At 42.3% G+C, this 16,896-nt stretch overlaps 1 protein-coding gene across 1 annotated transcript in view; it reads right to left on the bottom strand.

The window, feature by feature from the left end:
* Window positions 1-16,896, bottom strand: part of CDYL2 (chromodomain Y like 2) — a 163,665-nt gene that overhangs the window by 53,623 nt on the left and 93,146 nt on the right. The window contains exon 2 of the mRNA XM_037516205.2: window positions 3,656-4,247. Within this exon, the coding sequence (XP_037372102.2) occupies window positions 3,656-4,247 (592 nt within the window). The remainder of the gene's footprint in view (window positions 1-3,655; window positions 4,248-16,896) is intronic.

Here is a 16,896-nt window from a genome sequence, read left to right on the forward strand (position 1 = left end):
CGACAGACACCAGCCATCAGATGGAAGGGAAATGACTCCCAAGATTTAAAGAGATGGGGACACATCAGCATCAGCACGGGACCAGCATCAGCAATGCAAGCCACTGGCTTTGTGGGAATTTGGAGAACGCTGGGCGGGTGTTTGTGTGATGTGCAACCGCCCGAAGGAGTGTTCACACAGGTAAAGGGCACATCTGAATCTGTCAAGTAGCAAAGCTTTGGCCCATCTAGACAAGACAGGGCTAACCAGTTCTCCAGGACCAGGCCACAGGAGAGGTGAGCTAGTCCAGCAGCTTCTCCACACAGATGGAACCAGTCTGTTCTAGAAAGAAAAAAGATGCCCAGTAGAAAGTTCATCGTCAAGGAGGAGAAATTGTCAGGTTAGAGTTATTATGCCTTTGAAGGAGCCAACCACATTCCCACTTAGAAGCTTAAAGCCCAAGGAGGAACTTTGGACCTTAACAAATGGACCTATGAACCATCGCTGACCATCAACCACAGCCACGGGAAGAACTGGAAACACCCATGGATGTTAAAATTCAGCATTTAAAATGCATAACCCGCACCCTGCCCCCTGAGATCCCAATTCATTCAATGGGGGCGGAGTCCATTTTTAACAAGCTCCCCAAGGGATGCTGAGGCAGATGGTCCCCGGACCACAGGGCCATTTGTCATTACGGGAGAAGAATCAGAAGCAGGAGCAGTACTGAGCTGCTGCACATGCCTCACAAACAGTGCTGGGGGAATGCAGTCTGAAACCAAAACACCACCCGCTGGAGCCCCGATTTAGCATTTGTTCCCACAGCACAGATCAGGGAAGGCAGCAGCAAATGAGTAACGTGTTACATAAGTTGCTTCTCTGTATGTAGAACCTGAATTCATCAAAGAGAAGTTAAAATCATACAAAAAGCAACAGCCCACCCGCAAAACAAATGCCAGGAATGCATCGCCAGGATTTTCCCCTCCCCTTCCGCTAGACAAAGATGAGTGCTCCTTTGTGCCGAAAAGCCTGCTGGCTCACCCACATGCCAATGTGTACTGGATCCTTGGGTGGAAATGGTCACGGCAAGGGCATAAGGTCTGGCTTTAATGAGGCTTCTCTCTGGTTGAAAGATTAAGTGGAGCTGGCAATTTCTGGACCCATAAAACCCCTTCTGTGTCAGGAACAACAAAGCTCTCTCTCAAGGGTCCCAGGCTTTTCTGCCCCCCAGTTACCAACCAACTAGATAATATGCTAGTTCTAACTAGAGTGTTAAAGATTGACAGTGATTAAGGCATTTATCACTCAGAGATCACAGATGATATACAGTCAAGGCCTACTATGTACACAACCATATTACTCCTTCAATGAGCCAGCCTCGGGATTCTGTCAACACTGGCCTAGCAAGAGCCACTCCTGACTCACTAGAGAATAGACTAGTTTCAGGGGCAACAATCCTCACCTATCTTCTCATGACTCTACTCCACGCACCCAGCATGGTGGCTGACCCTGAGGAAGTGCTCCAAAATGAAGTGCTGAATTAATGTTAAATTGACATAACTGCTACCCCCATTTTGCCACAAAGCCTCTCTCAAATGTGTCAGAGACCCCAAGGTTCTTATTCAAAAACTCATCTTCAGGTTCCATCCCAGTCTTAATAAACCAGATTTATGGCATCTGCATTTTTACGGGGTGCCAGAATATCTTACACAGTCAAACTTGAAGATGTTGTTTTCACCTTATAGGGAATGTCAAAGACAGCAATAAATACTATGGGATGTGAAAGTAAAAGGGCCCTCTAGAAACACCCAAAACAGAACAAAATAGAGGTGGGCAGCTTTTTCCTCTCCATCCAGGAAGGGACCCAAGTGGTGTAGAGGACAGTCAACAAGGGGGTAGAAATGAGAAGCCAGAGAGCAGAGACAAGAAAGGACTAGAGAAGCTTCTGGAGTTAACTCTGGGCATTACCACTGCTCCCAGAACTCTTGGCCCAGCCTATTTCTCCTAGTCCTAGGGTACCACACCCCATGGCCAAATTACACAGCAGGAGGCATGGATGAGGCCCAACGATGGAGCTCTACCTCATTCAGGAAAGCTGCACGGAACAAGAGGGGAACCTTTGTCTCCACTGCTCTTGCAAGTCTGGCTCCTCCCCTTCACGCTGCCGTGCAGCCAAGCATCCTCCCTCGTGGTTGTCCCTCCCTCTTGGGGCTGCTCCAGCAGGATGCAGGGAATTGTGCCCAGCTTCCTGAGCCTGCACCCAAGGAGCCCCCAAAGCTCTCCTCGCCGGCACCCTTCCCAAGACGGGAATTCCTCCACCGCCCGCAGCTGTCACGGGAATATCAGACACGGATGTGTGTGCCAGGCCTCGTTTACACAAGCCCACTCCTCCCCGAGAGACGAATTTTTAAAACAAACAGTTTTTATAGATGTTAGCAGGCAGAGTCATGTCAGCATCAGGGATCCCCAGACGGAAACGTGAGTCAATCTAGGGCAGACTGCTAAATAAATCCTGTTTGGGTGAAATTTCTCTCTCTGGAGAAAGAGGAACCTCAAAAGTGATTGCTCAGATTCCCCAGCAAGAATCCCTAAAGACATCACTCCCTGCCCTGCCAGGAACGCTCCACACACTCTGGACCCTGAAATCACTGGTTCCCCATGCATGCCCCCCCATCAGCCCATCCTTCTGTGAATTCCTCCAGGCTGCCCCACCTGCACGCCAGCACCCCTCTTCCCACACACAGTCTGGTTCCATCCAGGGCATCTCTGGCCTATTCTTAAAGCATGAGGCTGAGGCTCTGGCAGCTAAAGGTAAAACGCCACCACAAAGACACATAGGTATCTGAGATATGGGGGCACATATGTAAGGGGTGCAGATGGCTAGCCTGGAAGGCTCAAGCCACCAGGAACTCAGTCAATGACTGAGCAATGTGACTGCTGAGGAAACATCAGGTTTGCATGTGTGAATTCCCTGGATCATGGCTTCCTCTTTCCTTAACTTTACCTGCAGGGACTTGGTGAGAGGAGGGAATTCTATCATCTCTGCTGTGTTGCCTCCAAGAGGGAGTAAGAAGGTACAAATCAAAAGAAAACACAGAGGAGGGGGTTCAGAGTCACATTAGGACCTACTATAGAAATTAAGTGAAAGGCAAGAGTCTAGCCTAATGTTTGGAGAATGCTGTCTGAAGGAGGACTTGAGAATAAGCAGCAGACCCCCAACCCAGACCCCACCTCTCTAGCTTATATTCCAGGGGGCATGATGAAGTAGAAAGCAGGGGCTCTATGAGGTCACTCTGTCCCAGACAGACATCTACCATCTGGGACACGAGTCAGGGATCCTGGCAGGTAACAACTAGGGGTTCCCTCGAGAAGGGGCCCTAGAGTGGTCACCATGGCCAGGCGTGTCATCAAGTTCAGTCCGGAATGTTCCACCATTACAGGCCTGGGCTCTGGAACATCAGTGCCTCCTCCCCACATACGGAGTGCCTGTAACCACTATGGATGCCTCACCAAATCCACATGGCCCTACTTGAGAGAGACAAAGGTGAGTTGCTGCCTGGCTAAGAGCCATTAATGGGGTGGGTGGGGTCTGGTGACTCCCCAAAGCTACATGCAAAGCTCTGGTGCTGGTCTGCCAGCACCAGAGGCAAACGCAAGAGAAATATAAGCCACATACCAAGCCCGTTCTCTGCCAGCGCCGTGTGATTGACGTCGCATTCACCGAGGTCTTGCTCACCAACGTGGTCATTCAAATCCAAACCCGGCTGATGGGACCCGTTTCCAAAATGCCTCTCGTCCTTCTCAGAACCAGCATCCCCATTTTCCAGCCCATTCTGAGCCTTTTTCAGGGGCATTATTTGTAAGCCACTGGGGGTAGTCCTGTAAGACACTGTCTTGGTGGCCCGATCGCCTCCAGGAGGGGGCTTGGCTGAGTACCCTTTCTTGGGTCTGGACAGGGAGGGAGTGATCCGCTTCCGTTTATGGGAAGTCCCTTTGCTCTTGCCAGATTCTGAAGGCCTGTGCGAGAGTTTCTCCACTGGTGCGCCTCGGCTGTCACGCAGGAGCTTGGAAGCACTGGCTGGCTTCCCAGACTTGACCCTCTTGTCCTTGGACACGTGCAGCCCATTGAACTCATCGATAAACTCCTCACAGTGCAACAGATGGTGTTCCGGCTCCCAAGTGTCCTCTGTGCTCCCGTAGCCTTTCCATCGGATAAGATACTCCCACTTTCCTTTCTTGTTCTTCCTCTTGTCTACAATCCTTTCAACCTGGAAGGGAAGAAGAGAAAGTCAGAAGAGAGAGCAGGAGGAAAAAAGCATACCAGTCCCAGGCAACAGAACAGCACCAGCCCTCTGGGTAGAGGCATCCGGCCTGGCCATGGGCAAGCCCTTCAGAAGCACACACTTCCAGCATTCTAGAAGCTGGTTCATTCTAGTACATCCAGAGGGAACCAAGGGTCCAGGTTATCTCCACGGCGATGTGTGATGCCCAGCCCAGCTGGTGACATGCACCTGTCTGTCCAAAGTTGACACTTGCTCGATATAGCCTTCTGAGCTTTCATGAAAGACCTTTATTGTTTTTATTGCACCAAAGTAGAATCAGACATTCAAAGAACAATTCAGTGAGGGTTTTTCAGCATTTATTATAATAGTAACATTTATTGAGCATGGATATGGTAGGCACTGTGCTACCATATATCCTGACTTAGAATCATAGTGAAAAGAGGAACACTCTGGGCAGCTGGGAGCAGACACTACTATGCTGGGCATACACTCTCCCATTTAATTTTCTCCTCACCACCACCACATGTGGTCTTCCCATTTTACAGTGAGAAAATGGGCCCAGATACATTGAGTCACTCACTCCTGGTCCATGCTGATAAGTGCAGAATTGGGGTTTAAACCACTCTCACTCCAGACCTATATTCTAGATGATACCAACTATCTCATCGGCAAAAATCTTCCCTATTTAAAAAATGACTTGAATCTGCAAAGCCCAACACCCCCACCCCCTGCTCCATTCAGCTCCTCCAGTTGCTATTTGGAAGTAAGGAGATATGTCACTCATCAGCTGAGAGCCTATAATGTGTCTTGCATAAGCCCATGGGGTGTATATTACTAGTATTCCTATTTGATAGATGAAGATACTGAGTATGATGCAATATGCCTACAATGCACGGCTAAGATAGGGCAGAGGGAGAACTGACTCTCTGTGTGTCTGGTTCTCAAACCATGTGCTAGTGTCCATGTACCTTCACAGGTCAGAAAACCTCACACTTAGGAAAATGCCAGTACTGATCCTAATAACAGATTTATGGAGAAGTAAATGTGATGGCTCATTTATTATTCTTTCAACTTTATTGCAGATTTAGAATTTTTTAAATTAAAAATAACAGAAAATTTCCAATATCCTCCTTCCCCCAAAAAGAGCTATATTTCAGTAAAGAGTCAGCCATATAGAGTCAAAGTAAGCTACTTATATTCAAAATTGTATTATATTTCCATGTCAACATAACGTACTTTTCAAGAATGGAATTTTGACCCAATGAAATTAAGTGGTGAAAAAAATATCCTTGAAACTTATGTAAAGTAATGAGAGAAATGAGTACAATTATAACTAATAATTGTTGAAGATGGGTAATGGGTGCATGAGAGTTCACTATATAACTGTTTATGGTTTATGTTTACATGTCTGAATTTTTCCATAATAAAAATGTAAATAAAACTGAAAAGCAAGATTTTTTCCAATTGGATTATAAACAATGGAGACTATGCAAAATAATTAAATGACTTTCATTGTTTTACACTTAGGAGTAGGTAAGCCATACTGTCTCTTAATGATACTGCTTCTTCACAGACAATTCTAATTAACTTATCTCAAATCAAATTGTTCTATTTCTATTAAATTTCACTTCTTTATAAAATGCTCTGGGAACATCTGTTTTAGATTTATTACATAATTTTTAGATATATCACATAGACTGCATAACAGTTTAAAAAGGTAAAATAATGCTAAACTAATCCAAATTCAAATCTTACTTCAAGGAATGGGGCTAATTGAGTTTTAATTTGTGAAAATGCTTCAGAAAGCCACTGTTTCTGGAAGAGTCTGCAGCTTTGCATATTTGTAGAACTTTGTAGGGAGAAACCCTCTGAAGGCTTACAGGGAGAAAATAAACAAGTAACCTGGCACAACCTAAAATAGCACTATTCCTGAGAACACCAACCTAGGAATGTTAGAAATAAGTCCAGATATTTCTTGGGAGTTAAGGGATTTGTGTTGATATCGAGGTCTCCAAGCTTCAGAAAGCACAAGCTTGGCTGCCAGAATGGAGAAACTTCTTCCCCAGGATGATGCAAAAACCATGTGAGAAAAATAGCCAATATAATGAATAAAGGGGTGGGTGGGTGAATGAATGGATGGATGGATGGATGGATGGATGGATGGATGATAAATGAATGACAGATGGATGGATGAACAGATGGGTGGATAGTAGGATGAGTGGATAGATAAATGGGTGGATGATCAGAGGGGTGGGTCATAGGATGAGTGGGTGGATGGATGATGGATACATGGAAAGTTAACTGAATGGATGAGTAATAGGTGAAAAGGTGGGTAGAGAGGTGAGTTCAGGAATGGAGAGGTGAATGGATGGATGGCACTTAGTCATCAAATGAGCTTAGTATACTATTTAATGGCACAAGCTATAGAGCAAGACTATCTGGTTTAAATCTGCTATGTTTTTTATCATGTGCTCTTGAGCAAATTACTAAACCTCTTTGGACCTCAGATGACTCATACAGCAAGAGGAAATAGCAGCCCTACTTCATAGGGTGGTTGTGGAGCATACACAAATAAGCAGTTTTGCATTCCACAGTAAAGGTCACTTCATCTTGCACAAACCTTAGTGCTATCTAAACAGAATAGGACCCTGCCTTGGGATAATCAACTCCATTCTGAAAGAAAAATGAGTCCAACTACTTAGACAAGTCCTTCCAGGTGTGGAAGATAACACAGAACAGGACCGCTCGAGAAGCTGGAGAGTCAGCAAGGGTGCAGTATCCACACACTATGTGAAGACCCACTAGAGGGAGAGATAGTTTCTTCCCACCAAATTACTAGCAAACTGAGTCACAGAGACATAAGTGGCTTTATAGGGGACAGAAATGCCAGCTTCCACCTCTGGTCCCAACCACAAAGCCACAGGGTGGCTTAACAAGGGTGTCTACTTAAATTAAACCAAAAACAATGACCAACAGCATTAATGTCATCATCCCTAAGAGCCTGGGAGGCTGGGGCAATGTTGTCTCAGTAACTCTTATGCATATGACCCTGGGGAAGTCAGTCAGTCTCTCTGGACCTCAGTGTCCCCATCTGTAAAGTAGAGCTAATAGTAGCAGCAGCTACATGCAGAGTTATTGGGAGCAGGAACAAGATATGGGGAAAGTATCTTGAGCACCACAAGGCACAACAAGGAGATAAGTGGGGTTGCTCTGATGTGCATGAAACTTCAGCTAACAAAAGTGCTTTTATATACATTAGCTCCTCCATGGTCTAAACATTTTGAAAATACAATGAACATTGCCTTCAAGTTCAGAAAGTCGACTGCTTTTTCTGAAAGACCAAAATGCCTCCACTTGCTCAGAAAACAGCTGGCTCCCACATAGTCCCTCATACTTTGAATCTACCATCTCCTGGGCCCTAATCTCCTTCCTCACATCTCTGTGTAGGTTTTCTGACAGTCTTTTCTCTTCTTGGGAAAATCTCAACAGAACCAGAATTCTTATGTGTTCTGCTAATACAAAGGCTGGCGATATTTAGGACTGCATAAAAATGGAACACTCTTTCTGGGAAATCCTTTTCTCCCCTGTAAGCTCCCCCAACTTCATCAAACCTATTAAAAACAGAGATGTGGGTCCTCTGGTACTGGCACCTGCCCCCTTGCATCCCCACCCTACCTGCACGGCCCCGTGCATTACCTGAGCAAGCATTCATCAAGTCTCTTCCTTGTTCCTGTACTAACAAACTTGGGCTGGTGTTAAAATTTGTGGGCTCACACACATGCCAGCTTCTTTTTTCAAAGATAAGCAATCTGAGACCCTGAGCTATTCCTTAGAGTTTGACCAAATCATTAGCTAATATTTACTCCCCGTGATCCTGGTTAATATGAGATGCTAACCTACGGCAGGTGGACATAGGGAAATTCTGATGCACGGATGCAGGGACCAGTGGCTGGCCACCTCACTAGGAATAGCGATGATGACAGTAGCCATTCCTGATACATGCTAAATCCCAGGAACTGTGAGGTTAGGAGGTGTCAGATTTTGCCTTTGGACCCAGGCTTTCAGCTGGTCATTATGCTCACCCTTGATCTTGCAGGTGGGCTCAGGTAAGTTTCTCTCACACAGTCAGTAGGTGATATGCCAGGAATAGAAACCCTAGTTTGTCTGACTCCTGAGGCCAAGTTCTTAGCACCTGGCTTCACAGCAGCAGGAAGCACGCAGAACAAGGCAGGGCCCAGCAAAGTGCCAACGCTGTAGACCAGCAACATGCAGAGACAAGCAATGAAGAAAGATGTGGCTACATGGAAGTAGACAGTCTACAAGTCAGTGAATGTCAGCATAAAAGGCACGAGACATGACACTGACCACATAGGCAGCCAGCAGGGCTGATGGGGAGCAAACAGTAACATGCTCAGGTGGGGAAGAGAAACAGTAGCAGAGGTGCTGGGGCTACTTCAAACAGGACAGGTAGGATGCTTTCAATGAGAAAGAAAAATTGAAGCTGAGACAGGAGTAGGCCTTCAGAGATGGAGAGCATTTTGATCACTGAAAGGTATTTCCAAGCAAAGTGACAGCCTCCTTGACATGCACTGCAGGCTAACCAAGTAACACCACCACCTCCTAACATTCATCCAGCACTCTACTCAGCACCAGCAACGGATGGATCTCTACTCAGCACTAGCAATGGATGGATGAGTTCCCAATAAATTAACTGTTCAGCTGACCCTTGGACAGCATGGGTGGGGACTAGGCAGGTCCACTGACGTGCCCACTCTTTATTCAATAACTACAGTACAATGCTGTCACTGTATTTGCTCTTATTTATGATTTTCTTAATAATGTTTTCTCTTCTCTACCTTATGTTATTTTAAGACTATAGTACATAATACATAAAACACACAAAAAATGTGTAGAGAGACGCATAAGGTAAGGCTTCTGGTCAACATCAGACTATTAGTAGGTAAGTTTTAAGGAGTCAAAGTTATACATAGTTTTTCATGCTAAGTATGTGGGGGGGGGCAATTTCCATAATTCCTTGTTCAAGAATCAAAAGTATATATTGTGTGTGTGTGTGTTCACTGAATGTTCAGATTAGCCCAACAAGACTTTTTTTTTTTCCATAAAGGATAAAACTGAGGCACCCAGAGTGAGGCCCCTGGCCAAGGAGACAAGGTCTCCCTGACAAGCAGCAGAGACCTAAGACCTAGTCCGATGCTCTTGGCTCCAGACCTCACACTTCTAATGACCACACTGCATCCTCACCCACTCTCTGCAGGGGGCCAGTCTAGCTGAGGCAGACAGTATCCCTGTAGCACCTTAACATACACTAGGAGCAGCCTCCTGAATGACTCTCCTGGGCCCCATTATAAGCTACGTGGGTGTCCCTCCCCTTCAGCTGCTTCAACATCCTGGGACAACTCCCTGAAGAGCCTGCATCATTACAACGTGGGAAATACAGTCCCCCACAAGGATAAAGACAGGTGCTGAGAGCAACTAGGTAGAGCAGTTTCAGGTCTAGAAGACTGTAACTGCTGCCGGTTATCTGGTCAGATGAGGCAGCCAGAACAGGTGTTACCTGCTCAGTTCAGGCAAGCACAGTAGGAAAATCATTGTCACCCCGAGAAACGCAGCTTAGAGCTTTGCCATTCAAGCTTGCCTCCATGTGAGGGTCTGAATGGGGAACTTAGCATGCGGGTGATGAGGAGACTTGGGGGACTTGAAGTCCCATATCCACTCTCTTGGGAAACACTAAACCAGAGAGAGCTCTCTTGGATTAAGAACACGCAGACAAAATACGGTAAGCACAATATTGTTGCCTGACATTTTATAAAATTTTCTAAAATGTATCAAGACAGGATCATAGCTAAATTTTCAGTAAAATCATACTATGAGAAGGACTACTGTACAATTTTGGATGGCATTTCTGGTTTCAATGACTCCAAACATTTGACCTCCTCTTTTTAAAGACAAATGATGAAATGAAACCAATAGATTAAAAAGGAAACTGAAAGGAAAGCTCATTTGCATAAGAAAGGTTATTAAAAAAAACAAAGAAAAACCCAAGGAAAGAAATGAAATTCCCACTGGAACCAGCAAAAGACAGAATCGACACAGAAAATCAAATCAGTGATGCAGACAACATACATGAAAAGCTCTCCAAGAATTCGAAAGAGAAAGACACAGAGATGTTTAAAAAAAAATTCAGGAAAATGAGAACAGATACCCAGGAGATTTACCAGAGACCCAACCAATGTAAGTCCAGCAAAATGAAAAAGCCAAGATGCGATAAGAACTCCAATAAGTTGTAAGAGAAAAAAAATCTGTGTATCTTGAGTCTGCAGGTAAAAAAAAATCTCCATGGTGAAGCAGAGGATGAAAATAAATCAAACTTATTTCTATTCTTGTAAGACTTGTTAATTTCAAAAGAAAAATTAAACTCCCCACTGTGATGCCCCAATGTCCCAGAAGGGTGGTGGGGAAGGGGGTAGAATCAGGTCGACTTTAGAGAACATTAAATGCAGAACACCGATTGAAAAAAAAATTATTAAACTAAGAATTCTAAAACCAGTCCAGCGGACCTTCAAATGAAGGAAGATGGAAGACACCTGTGTTAAGGGACAAATCTAGAAAGTACCCATTTGAAAAATGAGCCCGAAGGATCTTGCAGCACCAGAAAAAAGGAAGTGTTCCAAAAATAAGTAAGTCAGCCCCAAATGATGGAGATATGTCAAAGGAGCCAACTGAAAGAGCTCACGAGTGTCAGAGTTGGAACAATTTGAGTAAAAAATTGAAATGCCCCATGTGACCCAAAGAATAAAGTGAATATCCATGAGTTCATTTGATATAACTATGTGAGTAATTATCAGAAGTTGGCCTACAAGCAAAAACTGATCTGATGCCCACTTTAAAAATAAAGATTGGGCCTCCCTGGTGGCGCAAGGGGTTGAGCATCGCACTATGAAGCAGTCCTTAGCCTCTGCAGCATGAGTTCAATCCTTGGCCGACCAGGGAGAAACGCACATGGTGAGGCAGACCTCTCCTGTCTCATCTGCTCCTCCCCTCAGCAGTATATTTCCGTCAGTCTGCCTGTTCTGTTTCCCACTCTGTTTCTGGTGAAACCTCTCACTTCCCATATCTCTGGCCTGTACCCCAGCTCATGTATGCATAAATAAATAAAAATCTTTAAAAATATATAATAAAAATAAAGATTTAGGGCCTCCCTGCTGGCACAGGGGTTAGTCTCAGTGGTATTAAGCTATCTGGTATTAAGCTATCTCAGTGGTATTAAGCCACTGCGGCATGAGTTTCATCCCTGGCCAGGGAGCTAACTAACCCACATGGCACAGCAGACCTCTCCTGTCTTGCCCGCTGCTCCCCTCAGCAGTGTATTTCACTAGATCTGCTTGTGTTGCTCCCTACTCTGTCTCTGGTGAGTCCTCTCACCCCTGGCACCTCTGGCCTATACCCCAGTTCTTGTATGCATAAATAAATAAAAATAAATCTTAAAAAAATAATTATTGGAATATGCCAATACCCATTCATTTGTGTATTATGTATGGCTGTTGCACACTACAAGAGTAGAGTTAGTTGTGTGATAAGAGACCACATGACCCTCAGAGTCTAAAATATTTGGTCCACTACAAAAAGAGTTTGCTGACTCTGTGGTAAATAACAAATGGGGGAGAAAAGACAAATATTCCTCACCAAAAAAATTCCAAATAATAAATGTAAAAAGAATAAGGGACATGGAGAAATCACCATTTGAATACCAGTCTTAATTATTCTGGGAAAGATGCACAGATAGATGCTAAAATTAGTGGATGAAACTTTAAAGTGAAAATAGGATATTGGCATAGCCTCAAAGTACCCGGTAGCATATTTACTAACTACTGTGGTAGTTTTTAAAGCCCATCAATTGATACCCTCCATTCAGGAAGTGGAGCTTAATTCCTCCTCCCTGCATGTTTGGACTTAATGATTCCTTTCTTATGAACAGAATATGCAAAATGAGAAAAAATAGCTGTGCAGAGGAGAAACCTGGCAGGCATCTGTGATCACCTCCCATGAATAATAGTGTTGATGTCATGTATGCACCAACATGATTCACTGAGACGGATACTTCCTCTGTATGATATCATTCCCCCAAGCCATATTCTCAAGAGGAAATATCAGACAAACTCAAATTAAAGGACGATCAATAAAATACTTCACCAGTACTCATGACAAATGTCAAGGTCAGAAAATGCTAGGAAGGACTGTACGTTGATATGGTCTGGGATAAGGGGAGACTGAGGCAAGGAATGACTGAATACAATGTGGCACTCTGGATCGGATTCTGATTCAGAAAAGGATACTCATGGAAAGCACTGCAAGAGCCCAGTAAAGTCTGTAGTTTAGTTCCCAGTATAGCACCAATGTTAGTTCCTAGTTTTGATCAATGTATGTGGTGTAAGATGCAGATAACCATGAAAACTAGTTAAGGGATATATGGCAAACCCATATACTACATACCTTCTGAAAATACATAATTATTTCAAAAGTTTTTTTTAAGTGCAATAGTGACTTATACTGAAACTAAAAAGAAAAACATGTAATTGTAACAATAATCATAAAACTTAACAAATTAAAGTACTGATTATATACTTATTCAGTGAGTGATAAAAATTGAAAGAGTAGAAAAGATCTATCAGGGAGGTTCAAATTTTGTAAAGACTATCCAAGTAAAATTAAGGTGCAAAATGCATTAAATAGGAAAGGGAGATTTCACTAAATTGACAATATTCACTAAATGCATAATAGTTGTGAACTTTTCCTTATTGAATAACAGATCAAAAAAAAAAAAGCTTTAAAAATTCAACAGAAAATTGATAGGAACAATTCAAAATGAACACTGACACTCAATTGTCTCAGATTTAGATCATGCAGAAGGAAAACATGGACATATAGAATCGGAATATATACATGTGACGGTCAGTATAGTAAATACCGCATTTGTATAAACACAAACTTTTAATTACATAATCTTTAAAGAAAATAGATTCTACAAAACTTAAAGAAAACCACTCATTGAACAGGTGTAAATATTGATTAAACACTAAAGTTTCCGAGGAAAAGTCCTACTGAATGCCAAAAAGAAGATACTGTATAGTCCTCTAAATACATGCCACTTACAAATTAAAAAAAAAAAAAAAATGACCTTAAGTATCCATCAGCTAAAAGGGGGGGAAATACACAATATTTTTTTTCTTTTTTTTAAAATAAATTTTATTTTTATATTCCCCATACAATTGCAACACCCTTATTTTGACCCCAATTCCTCCTCTCCCCGCCCCCCACCCTTTATAGAGTGTCTCTGGGTCATAGTTGTTTGTTGGTTTTGATTTTCACTTTCTTATAGTTATTCATTTTCCTGGTCCCTTATTTAAGTTTTCTAGATTCCTGCTATGAGTGAGACCATCCGGTATTTTTCTTTTTCTTTCTGGCTTATTTCGCTGAGCATGATCCCTTCCAGCGCCATCCATGTTGCTGCAAATTGCATGTGTTTATCTTTTTTGAATGCTGAGTAATATTCCATGGTGTATATGTACCACATCTTCTTGATCCAGTCATCTATTTTTGGGCATTTGTGTTGTTTCCAAAGCTTAGCTTTTGTAAGTAGTGCTGCCAAAAACATAGGGGTGCAGGTGTTCTTTGGAATTGATGTTTCTGTGTCCTTTGGGTAAATACCTAGGAGTGGAATTGCTGGATCCTATGGAAGCTCTATGTTTAGTAGGTCAAGAAGTCTCCACACAGCTCTCCATAGTGGTTGGACCAGATTGCACTCCCACCAACAGTGCAGGAGGGTTCCTTTTTCTCCACATCCTCGCCAACATTTGTTGTTGCTAGTTTTTTTAATATGTGCCATTCTCACTGGAATACACAATATTTTTTTAATCAAAAAATGAGTACATGCACATGTCAAAGTAATTACGATACAGGAAGAAGAGAGGGAGAGAAGTGGGAGGAAGAAAAGGATCAAACATTAACCCTGAGTAACCAGTAACAAAAAAGACACTCTTGGGGGAAAAGAAGAAGAAAAAAATAGCAAAATTATTCATGAACATGAAAATAAAAACAATTGTTAGAAAAGAAATAGAAACAAATTAAAATTAGTCATAGACTAGAAAATAGGAAAAAAATACTGAACTCAATGACATCCAAAATTCAATTCTTAAGATGAAGAGTAAAAATGGCAGGGCAGGGAGCTCCAAGGGCCTGTACCTACACAGAAACAAATCAAAACCAAGTAAAAATGTCCAAGTCAACTCTTCAGAATTCTGGAAAACAAAGTTGATAGCAACCAAACAATCACTGAATCAAGAAAAACAACTTAAAAATAGTCAGGAAGCTTTTTGTCCCTTTTATTTATCCCTTCCCCAGTCCCTCCCAGCACAGCAGCAGTCTTGATTATGCCAGCCCACATTCCCTATGTGGTGCGCTGGTCCTTGATTCTGGAGGGAGCAAGCAGACCTTATCATCAAAGAGCTGTATTTGTTCTCATTTGTCTACGGGCTACCTGCAGGACTGACATAAGCACTTGCTTTTGTTTTATTAAACTTGAGACTGACTTGCACTGGAAAAATGGTTACACAGACTCATTCTTTCAAAACAATGTAAGGCAAATGAGCAATCTGCTGCCAACTGGAGCAAAAGAGTACACTTGGGAAAAACAATAGATGCACCACAGCCTAGGAAGGAAAGTTGGAGAGTTTCATCCAGAAATGAAGACATTCAAAATGACTTTATCTGCTGATAGGAATGTAAGGGGATGCAACCATTATGGAAAGCAGTATGGAGGTTCCTCAGAACATTAAGAGAAATTCCATGTGATGTAGTCATCCCACTTCTGGATATCTATCCAAAGAATACAAAAACACTACTTTGAAGAGTTACAAGCACCCCATGTTCAGGGCAGCATCATTCATAACAGCCAAGAGTTGGAAACAACTTAAATGCCCATCAACAAATGATTAAAGAAAGTATGGTATATCTACACAGGGGAACACCACTCAACTATTTAAAAAAAATAATAAATCATGCCCATTGCAACAATATGGATGGAACTAGAGGCCACTGTGCTTAAAGAAGTAAGTCAGACTGAGAAACACAAACTCTGTATGATTTCACTCACATGTGGTAAAGAAACAAAACAAATGAATGAGCTAAAACCAACCTTTAAGTCATAGGAACAAAACTGTGGTCATCAGAGGGGAAGGGGGAAAGAGGTGGGGAAGTAGGTAAAGAGGGGAAAGAGGTAAAGGGGCTGTTGTATGGTGATGGATGGAAACTAGAATTCCAATGGTAAACATAATATAGCATATATTGTTGGATGAAAAGGCTGTACACCCAAAACCTAAATAATGTTATGTCAATGTTGCTTCAATAAAAAAAAAAAAATGCCTGTGCTGGGAAATTTAGACAGCTATGCACACACCCAGAGAAAGATGCTTGCTCAGAAAAGATCTGAAGTGACCCTAAGCTTTCACCAATGGCTGGTGTTCAGGCTTAGACTGAGCAGAGAAATGAAGACTAAGGAAGAGCTGTAAATGTCCTGGCAAAGCACTGATGGAATGTCCAGCGCATAATCTAATGAAAATTGTGTGAAGGATAGCCTTTTTCCTCCCTGCTACCCTCCTTTACTTTTTTGCTTTCTTTTCTTTAGTTGTCTGTCCTTTCCAGTCTTTATTTTTCCTGGCATACAAGAAAATCTATCACAATGAGCTTAAGATAGGCTAAAGAAGCCTAAGTTACAGAGACCAATGTGACAAAGAATACTGACATTACAAAAGTCTCTAAGCAAACAGCAATTGCCCACAAAAAAGCCACAGTAACATATCTGGATGAGGGGGAAAGAATATGGTTTTTAGAATTATTACAATATAATACCCAAACTTTCCATATTTTAACAAAAAAAAAAAAAAGAAAGAAAGAAGATGTAAGAGAAAAATCATAGAAACTGTCCCTAAGGAAGGACAGACACTGGACTTAGATAAAGGTTTTCAATCAGTTGGCTTAAATAAATTCAGAGCAACGAAACCATAGACAAAGAATTAAAGTCAGTTGGCATAACAATTTCTCAGCAAATAGAAACTATCAATGCAGAGAAAAAATTATTAAAAGAAAACACAGTTCAGAGCTGAAAAGTACAGGATATTTAATGACAAATTCACTACAGAGTTTCAACTGAAGATGTAAGCAAATAGAAGAAAGAATCAGCAAATCTGAAGACTATTCAAATTAAATTATTCAGTCCAAGAAGCATGAAGAAAAATAAACAGAGCATAAGAGATAAATGGGACACCACCAAAAGTAACAGTACACATAATGAGAGTTCCAGAAGTAGAGAACAGGATATAGAGAATATTTAAAGAAATCATGGCCAAACTTTGAAGTCTGATGAAATAGTATGTCCACAAGGTCGAGAATCTCAACAAATTCCATTGAAGATAAGCTCAAAGTGGAGGTAAAGGAGAAGGAGGAGTAAGAACAAAGAAAGAAGCACAGTGGACTATTATGGTGGATTATGGGTGACTTGGTGGTGGATACACTATGATGGTGATATCTAAATAGGGTTATCCTAATATTAGCTCAATTA

This window comes from Talpa occidentalis, unplaced genomic scaffold (genome assembly GCF_014898055.3).
Source record: "Talpa occidentalis isolate TD23 unplaced genomic scaffold, MPIMG_talOcc4v2.1 talOcc4.17, whole genome shotgun sequence".
NCBI classification, from domain to species: Eukaryota; Metazoa; Chordata; class Mammalia; order Eulipotyphla; family Talpidae; genus Talpa; species Talpa occidentalis.